The 9,425-nt window shown below is 37.8% G+C and overlaps 1 protein-coding gene across 1 annotated transcript; it reads left to right on the forward strand.

Moving 5' to 3' along the window:
- The first annotated feature begins 4,887 nt into the window (after positions 1-4,887).
- LOC106782245 (vomeronasal type-1 receptor 4-like) lies at positions 4,888-5,760 on the forward strand. Its single transcript, XM_014734281.1, has one exon. The coding sequence runs from the start codon at positions 4,888-4,890 to the stop codon at positions 5,758-5,760; it is 873 nt and encodes a 290-aa protein (XP_014589767.1).
- The last annotated feature ends 3,665 nt before the right edge of the window (positions 5,761-9,425 follow it).

The following is a 9,425-nucleotide window of genomic DNA, read 5'->3' on the forward strand; positions in this document are numbered from 1 at the left end:
AGTATTTTCAGCAGGTTTCAGGTACATCTGAAGGTAATGTTAAAGAAAAAAAACATTCAATGACACTTTATTCAGAACCATTGTGAAAAATATAGGACCCACTGCGATGGGATTTTACAGTAGGGGGTAAAGATAAGAAAGTGGGAAATTATAGCCAAGTGGCAGAGTGGGAAGTGGGGCAGTGGATTAAAAATTACTAAGAGGAAACCTCAGGGGTAAGGAGTTCTGCCTTAACTGACCTAACAGGATTCCTACTGAAAACAAGCCAGGGCGAGTGGACATCTCCCGGGGGATGGTGGTAGATGAGGGACCTCATCAGATATCCAGTGATCAGATTTTAAGGGTGGGGGCTTCTGGTTAAACTGATATAGCAGAGTTCTTGCTAAAACTAAATTTTATAAGAAGTGCATAGATGGACCTAGAAGAAGGTTCAGGAGCCTGATTAAAGTTAGGTCAATCAAAGAATCTTTGTCGGTGATTAGGATACAGTTCCCCAGAAAATGAGGGGAAGACCTGTGACCAGAAGCCTGCCTCCCAGACCAGCTCAGTGCTGCTCTCATTTGGTGAAAAGTAATTCTATTTTCACCTCTAATCTCAGCCCTAAGCCCCCCATTTATTTATATTCCTTTGCAGCAAGGACTAGAAAGGTCGTTCTTGGGGGGAGAAAGTTGCTATAGACCATAGAAGTTAGTTTTAATGAAGTTAGTAAAAAAAAAGGGGGGGCTCCTTCTAGTTTTTGAATCCATTTGTTTTTGAATAGACAAAGAATAACACAACCACTTAGAGAAAAGATCTCTAACCCCCTAAAGGTAACAGAATATGCCACCCAAATGTGACTGTCAGGACATGCCACCCCAAAGTATGCTTCTTTGAAATATTGATTATTTTAAGGTGTAAGAACTTTGAAAACAGCCAATGAAAGGAGAGGCTTTCTCTGAACTCCTCTAATCCACCTGGAGACAGATCCTACAAAAGGAACTCAATTGTCATAAATGCCTTCCCTGGCAGTTGCATCAACCAGGAAGGATTGACTCTTATCACAGGAGAGGAGGCTAGAAATAGACATCACACCCAGAGAAACTTTGTCAAATATTATAACACCTCCCAACTAATCTTTTCTAAAAATCATTTACTCTCCCCAAAGAGGCCTATATCCTTCATTCCCTTTCCCTATTAAAATAGTGTTTAGCCCAAATTCTAAGCGACCTCAGGAGTTACTCATTTTTCTCTGGGTTTCTCCCTTGCATACATGAGGTATACATGATAATAAACTTCTGGTTGTTTTTCTGTTATTAATCTGTCTTTTAGTACAGGGACCTCAACTTAGAACACAGAAAGGTAGAAGGAAAATCATTTTCCTCCCCTAAACCCCAATGTGCAGAGGAAGAGCAAAGTGACTCTTGTCCTCTCCAGATCTTTGGTTTGGATGTGTTCAGAAAACAGAATCTCCAGTTCCAGTCATTACTTATAATGTCCCTATGCATAAAGAAGGCCTTGAGAAAGAAAGGCAAGTGACTTATTATGTGTCTCAGAAGCTGACCCTAATTCTGATTCACAGCTTTGGAACTTTGGGAAGGTGAAAAGAGGACTGGAAAAATGGGAAATGCTGGATACAGAAGCTTGACTGGCTGTTCATTTTCTCACTGCACACCCTTCCTATTAGTATAATTAAACCTTAATTAAGACTGAGATAATTTCTGAGCCAAACAATTGCTGTAATTGTAGAGGGAGGAAAAAAGTTGTACTTCAGGGACTGAGATTCTGCAGAGGATTTCTTTCTCCTTGACAAAGTGACAACAATGAAAATTGAAGTCTTGGTTATAGTTTATGTTAGCTAAGAGCTCTACAAATCCAGAAGGTACAAATATGGGTTACGGGACCTCACCTGCCAGAAGGACTAACAAAGACCTTTACTGCACAGCACGTACCAGAGTGAGTACACCTGACCAATTCTTTTATTACTCCTTGTGCCTTATAAAATTTCCCTCAGAAGCATAAATCTTGCTTCTCTCTTTGACTAAGAGAGAGAGTTCATGAGAGGGGTCTGCGAGCCTGACAGCCTTGGCTCGTGATCTGTCAAAAGTACGTCCCTGCAGCCAGAAAGATGATAGAGACTAGTTTCAGCATATGTGACTCCAGGAATGCTTGAGCGTTTTGTCTGTGAGTTCAGGATCTGGTACCACAAGAGAGCGCTGCGGTGAGTTCTCACATAAGGTTGCTACTTTCTCTTATCCAGCAATTGGGAAGATAAGAGAGTATTTCAAGTTTCTAAGAACAACTCGGTTTTCTTCAGCCTACATTTTCACCTGCATTAGGACCCTCTCAGCATTATTAGCTTTTATAGAGTTTGTACAAGTTATTTTGGTGCATTTCTTTGTTTTGCATATGAGCCAACATTGTGTTTCCCATTATGTTGCAAATTCCCCAAGAGCCTGTGTTTAACTTAAAGCTTTCCTTCCTGCATCTATCCTTAAAGTCTCCCTATCTTAATACACTATATTATACCATATGGTGTAAGACAACTTCATTCACTGTATGCCAGCTTGATGGGGGCAGCTACTAACAACAATTATGATTAAAATTGTAGGTGCTCTTTGGCGAATTCATACTTTTTAATTGCCGGGTTATGAGGTGCTATAATTTTACCATATTCTTATGTAGCAGAAAGCACTAATCTCATTTTGTGGTTGAGAAAAAAAGCTGAGATGGATGCACTTACTTGCCTAAGCTAGTAAGTGTTAGATCCAGATTGGGCATTACACATCTACCTGAATATAAAGCGTGTCTTTTTAAATAGTTTACTTTAACATGTCCAAAAGATAATCTGGGAGGGTCACCATCCCTCCCACCTCTGACAATGTTCAGTTAGAAAGAAAGAGAAGTGATTTATTAGATGACACAGAAACTGGTGCCAATTCTGACCAGAGCTTTGAAATTTGGGGAAGGGAAAGAGAAGGCTGGACAAATAGGAAACCTAGACAGGGATAAACAAAAATAAATGGGAATATATTTGATAAGGGCATTTTGATAAGGGCACATCAGGGCATTGAGGTGTATTGAGTGCAGTCATTTTTAACAGACTCCAGGGCTTTGAGTAAATATTTAATCAATTCTTATTCAAGAATACTGGTTAATACTGATGCTCTTTCTATTAGGCTGGTAGTTTATGTCACTAAGTGCTAGGCATTTAGGGTCATGTAATGCTTTCTGTAACATTGTGGTGCAGGTGTTTGTCTCCCCATTTGTGGGGGAGGAAATGGAGGCTGAAGCCAATAACCAATTTTCCTCGAGTAGTGAGGCTACCTGGTAACAAACCTGGATCAAGCCTAGGTTCATGCAGTTCATGCTGTCAGAGACCTTCAAGACAAGATAAATATAAGACAAGCCCTTAATAATTGGTAAGATATGGAGGGGGAGGGGGATGACGGCTTGTAGAAAAGGTTTTCCAAGTATATAAGACCTATACATGTCTTGGGAGTTAAATCAAACATTTTAGGTTTTTTGTTTGGGAAAACTTCTCAGTAATTTGATATAAATTTCTATTTGAGAAATGATATTCAAGAGTAATGGTGAAAGAGTAAATTCTTATCCAGCCTGAAAGAGTGAAAATCAGCTTGGACTGATAAAGGTTAAATCCGTTATTGTTAACTAGGTTGGGAGAACAGACACAGGTAAAGCCTGCAGCTAAATTACCTGAAAACATCTCCCAAGCAGCTGTAAAATGCCTTAGTGACTCTCTGATTGAGTGATTACTCTTTACTTACCAGTGACGCCCCACCCACTTTGCCATATCCAGTGATTATTGGGGATCCCTAATTTATAAACTACCTTTGTCTCCTGACAGCACCCAAGTCCTAGTCAATCAGCTTTTCCTAATTCCTCTTGGGAAACATCAACACATCCTGAACTGATCCAGGCTTCCCTTATGGTCTCCGCAGATTCCTCAGTGGGACTCAGACCTCTCATAAACACCCTTGTAGGGCAGCATTCCAAGGTTCCCCTAGACACTTGCCCAGGCTGCATCCAGTCAGTAGATCTGATTTGATTCAACCCACAAGCTTGTTTCTCGAGATCTTTGGCTGACTGGCTTTGAAAGTTGGGACCATGCTGTTTAATTTGCTCCTGAAAACCAGGAAACTTGCTGAAAATTTATAAGCAGTGAACTCACAGAAAAATTTTGTGGTTTTCAAAGTCAATTATGGAAATATTAAGGAGTATGTACTATAGATATAGATATTGGAATCGGGAGACAACCCAGGAAATTGTTATACTAATCAAAATGAGATATACAATGGATATTAAACATAAGAAGGGACACTTTGAAAGATGAAACAAGGTTAAATTTATGAGATATAAAAGAAATTGAAGCAACAGGATTTTTGAAGTTTCTGTTGTGGGGTGTGGGGAGGAGGAAGGGATAAGGATGAGCCCCCAGTTTTTGGAATTGGCTGATGGGAATATCATAAAATGAATTCAGAAACACAGGGTTAAATTCAGGTTGAGGTAATTTGTAGTTCAATTCAGCACTTGCTGAGATTGAACATATGTGGGATATGTAAAGATTTGAAAAAGTAGGCTAGCTTTGCTGGTGTGGAACTTAGAAAAAAGTCTGTGTTGCAATTTTAAATTGTTGAATACTCATCTTCAAGACGGTATTTCAAGCCATATAGAATCATCCACAAGAACTGCCCACAGGGAAAGGAATAGAGTTCTTTGGACAAAAATCTGTTCCATTACATATATCATGACCTTTGAGTAAGTGTTCCTGATACACCAGAAAAACTCTATGATGTGAATTATTCTTTGCAGATACATATCATCACTACTATTGCTTTCTTCAAGAGGTGTTGACTGGATCCAAAGATTCTTCTGCCCATGAAGTAAGAAATGGCTTTGATAATAATTAAAGGAATAATATTCATCTTTATAACTGGACCTGGTATTATGGGGAACATTTTTGTTTTCATCACTTATATGTGCATTTTCTTTCAGGGCACTGAAAAAAAATCGATACATCTAATTCTAATGCACTTAGCTTTTGCAAATACCATACTGCTTTTTTTCAAGGGAATCCCAAAGACAATAGCAACTTTTGGTTTGATAAGCTTCCTAAATGATGGAGTCTGTAAAACTGTTGTTTATCTGGAAAGGGTGGCTCGGGGACTGACAGTCTGCACGACCAGTTTCCTCACTGTGGTCCAGGCCATCACCATCATCCCCCGCGCCCCCGAGTGGGCAAAGCTGAAGTCAAGGTCCAAATGGCATATCTTTTGCTTCTTTCTCTTCTTTTGGATATTCAATTCCTTGCTAAGCATGAACTTACTCTATTACATCCAAAGCATCAGCAGCATAAACAGCTCACAAGATAGTGACAATAACAGATATTGTTATTTTATACCAGAAAGCCAGAAAGTGACGAGGATTTTTCTCATTCTAATGGGCATACGAGATGCCCTGTGTCAGTGTCTAACGGGCTGGGCAAGTGTCTACATGGTATTTCTTCTCCACAAGCACCACAAGCATGTCCTCTACCTTCAGAACTCCAAGGTTCTCTACCGAACTCCCCCTGAGATCAGAGCTGCTCAAAGTGTTCTCCTTCTGATGCTTTGTTTTCTTTTCTTTTATTGGACAGATTGTATTTTTTCTTTATATTTTAATTCCTCTTTTGATAATAACTTTATAGAATTAAATATTCTAGAAATTCTAAACCTTGGTTATGCATCTCTCAGCCCATTTGTGCTAATTCACAGACATGGATGATTTATTGAATGCTGGAACATTTATTAAGACTTGAGAAAGTGTCTATTTCATCAATCCTTTAGGTAGCAAGTTTGAAATAACAGTTATGTTATGCTGTGTGTAAAAAAAAAATGAAGAGTAGCTTAAACACATAAAAGTAGATTGTCCTACAACCAACCTGGTGACAAGCAGCCTTGAGCTGACACAGGAGATCATAATGAGCTACAGGGACCCAGTCACCTTCTCACTGTCCATTCTGCCACCTTCAGGAAGTGTACGCCATTCTAATTCTCCTGCTTATAAGGTGTCTCTTTCACTACCACGCTTTCAGTAGTAAGAAGAAAAAGAACAATTTGGCAAATTCTATCAAAATAATAATGCACTCACCCTTTGACTCAGGAGTTCCACTTCTAGGATGATCATACACATACATTGTGTGTGTGAGAATTACAGTACAAAAATTATTACACATTGCAGCATTATTTTAAAAACATAGCCTAAATGTCCAGAAAAAGGGCTATTTTTCTGGCTATTTGAAAATATTCTAGAGGAACCAGCCACACAAAAGGATTTTATTGAACTTATGAAAGAATGGGTGAATTCAAAATGTACTGATGAGCAATGATATCCAAGGTATGTTTGTAATTAATTAAAGAAAGCAAAGCAAGAATAATAATATTCAAAAATGGAATATAATAATATTTTTAACTTGATGTTATCTACATCATGAATCTCGGCAAGAATAGAAAAAAACTAAAAGAGTGTCACTTGATTTAAGAGAAACTAGGTAAATGGAGGCCAGTAGGTAGAATTTCATTTTACATTGTTCTGTATTTCTGGATATGTTAAAGCTTTGACTATATCTTTTAAAAATGAATAAAAAATTAATTTTGAAAATAATTTGTGGCTTGTTTCAAGACGTTATTTTTTAGTGCCCTGACACTCCCATAATAATATCAATCTTTCAATCAACAGAAAGCTATAAAATAATTTTGTTCTACATTAGTTTAAATAAAGAATTTTATTTTTACTTTTCTAAACTGGAATCAAAATAGATATTTGGATATAATTCGTAGTTCTGGCAATGAGATATGTCATCAAGCTGTTTTGAAAAATATTTGATACTATTGTACTGATTTCACATATTTATAATACAAAATCTTAGAATTGATAGGGACAGCTTTCATTCCATTTTAAAGAATGCCTCTATAATGTCTCTTTTGTGCCCCTTGTAAATATTTGGGCTTTTAATTTCTTTACTAAATTTCTCTTTGGTTTTGTTGCACCATGTTCACACAGCTTTTAAATAACTTAGTTATGTTATTATGTTATATTCTAATATGTTTAGGAGCTTAACTTCCTCATATCACTGAGAGTACTTGAAAGCCAGGACTATACAATTTATCTTAGTTTCATAACTTTTCTGTGACAGCCTTTTCTATCATAGAGAACAAGACAAAGCACTCCCCAAAGTGGTCATTCATAATGGACTCAAAAGGAAGAGATGTAAGAGCCTGGAAATGAAATTAAGAATAGCATTTTAAAATTAATTATGAAGAAGAGATTATTGAGTGCTAAAAACAGGCAGAAAGTCTCCAGAAAAATAAGGAGATATTGTGTGATTGGTGGAACAAAATGGTTAGGACAGTGTATTAGTCAGGGTTCTCCTGAGAAATAGAATAAATAGGATATCTATATATAGTACATTTAAAGGAGATTTATTATAGGAATTGGCTCATTCCAATACGCAGGTGAAGAAGCCCCACATCTGCCATCTGCAAGCTGGAGAAGCAGGAAAGCCAGTGACACAATTGAGTCTGAGTCCAAAGGCCTGAGAACCAAAGCGTTCCTGGTTTAAGTACCCAAGTCTGGAGGCCCAAGAACCAGGAGCCCCCATGTTGGAGGGCAGGAGAAGATGGATGTCCCAGCTCAAGAAGAGACAAAGAATTCGCCCTTTCTTCACCTTTTTTTCCATTCAGGCCCCAACAGATTGGACAATGCCTGCTCACATTGATGAGGGGAGTTTCCTACTCAGTCTACTGAATCAGATGCTAATCTCTTCCAGGAACACCCTCATAGACATGTTTAGTTCTACCAGCTGTGTGGGCATCCCTTAGTCAGTCAAGCTGACACATAAAATTAACTATCACAGGTACCCTGGTATTTGGGTTCTCCAAATAAGTGCTGTTCTGTGTTTCCCTCTGAAAAGTCAGAATTGAGCTGAGAAATTTAAATTGAATCTAGAATCTTAAGCAGAAAATAATTTAAAATAGAGAAACGCATTATTAAAATCACTACACATCTAAAGGAGTGGGAGGTAGGAAGCAGAAATTGGTAATACTGAATTTTAGAACACACGGACGTAGCAGATAGCCACATCAATCACCTCTCACCTCTCGTGTATTAATAGTTTCTGTTACCAGTAAAATAGAAATAGGAAGATGAATTCTGCATCAATTTTGCCTGTGAAATCTTACATAAGTTTTGAAGTAATAATAACTGAAAATGTCTCAAATTTTGCGAAATGCATATGCTTGTAGATTCAAAAAGTTCAGAGAATTCTAAGCATATAGACTCAAAAATGTTTATACCTTGACAAGTCATACTCAGGTTTCTAAAAGTAAGACAAAAAATGTCTTGAAAGTGGCCAGAGATAAATGATACATTACCCACAGAGAAACAATGATTCTTAAAGGACAGTGGATTTCTTAGAAGAAACCATAGATCTGAGATAAAACTTCATTGATCATCTAACTCCATTAAGTTCCTACTCTGACTGGTGGTCTAACATGACACTTTGGATCTCTAGGAATTACTGTCAGTTCAGAGCCGATGTCTACAAACCTCTGAAAAGTCTGATTATATCACTTTATCCATTATCTAGTCACTCTAGTAAATGACTGCAGGTCTCTTTGGGGATGGTTGGGATGAAGATTATCAGTGTATGTTTTTGATAATGTAGCAGAGTTCCTTCATGGGGACCTTATCTTCCTCATTTTTCAAGGTACTCTGGATCACTGAACTGGCTCAAGTCTGGGAATGATTTTGGATCCATGATTATCCATGATGTTCTAGTGATTCAAGCAGGATTTATAGCCACGAGACCTGGAGTTTTTCTCCTTATCCAGATAAGTAAGACTTTAGTACTTCTCATATACATCAGTTCTACAGGACCATGATCAACTAGTCAATGCCAAAGATTTCCATGAGTCAGACCATTCTGATTAATATTCATTAAGGTACCATACCTGCCTTGTCTTTGGTGATTGAGTACCACCATTTTGCATATATCATTCTGGGATCAAATCACTCTCACTATGTTTAGCGATTCCAGTTCAATAGTAGTAGCTCCTAATTTAATTTTAGGTTTGTAGGCAAGAACCTCGACAAAGCTCTTCTAGGATGCTGGGCTATACTCATGAATTTATTAGTCACAGCTATGATGAAAGGCATGTCCTCTGCAACCCTGCTGGTTTGGATAAGCAGATCTTACACAATAAACAGTCTCTAGCATTCCAATAATCTTAAGGTTTTAGATAACTTCTTCTACAATATACTAAGGAGTTTTTGACATTTCAGCTTCATTTAGTGTAGGCCACATTTGAGTTCATATTTCAGTCATCCAACCTCTCAAATTTTTTGAGCCATTTTTAGCCACTTAAGCCAGAATATTGAATTCACAATCT

This window comes from Equus caballus, chromosome 20 (genome assembly GCF_041296265.1).
Source record: "Equus caballus isolate H_3958 breed thoroughbred chromosome 20, TB-T2T, whole genome shotgun sequence".
In the NCBI taxonomy this organism is placed as follows: Eukaryota; Metazoa; Chordata; class Mammalia; order Perissodactyla; family Equidae; genus Equus; species Equus caballus.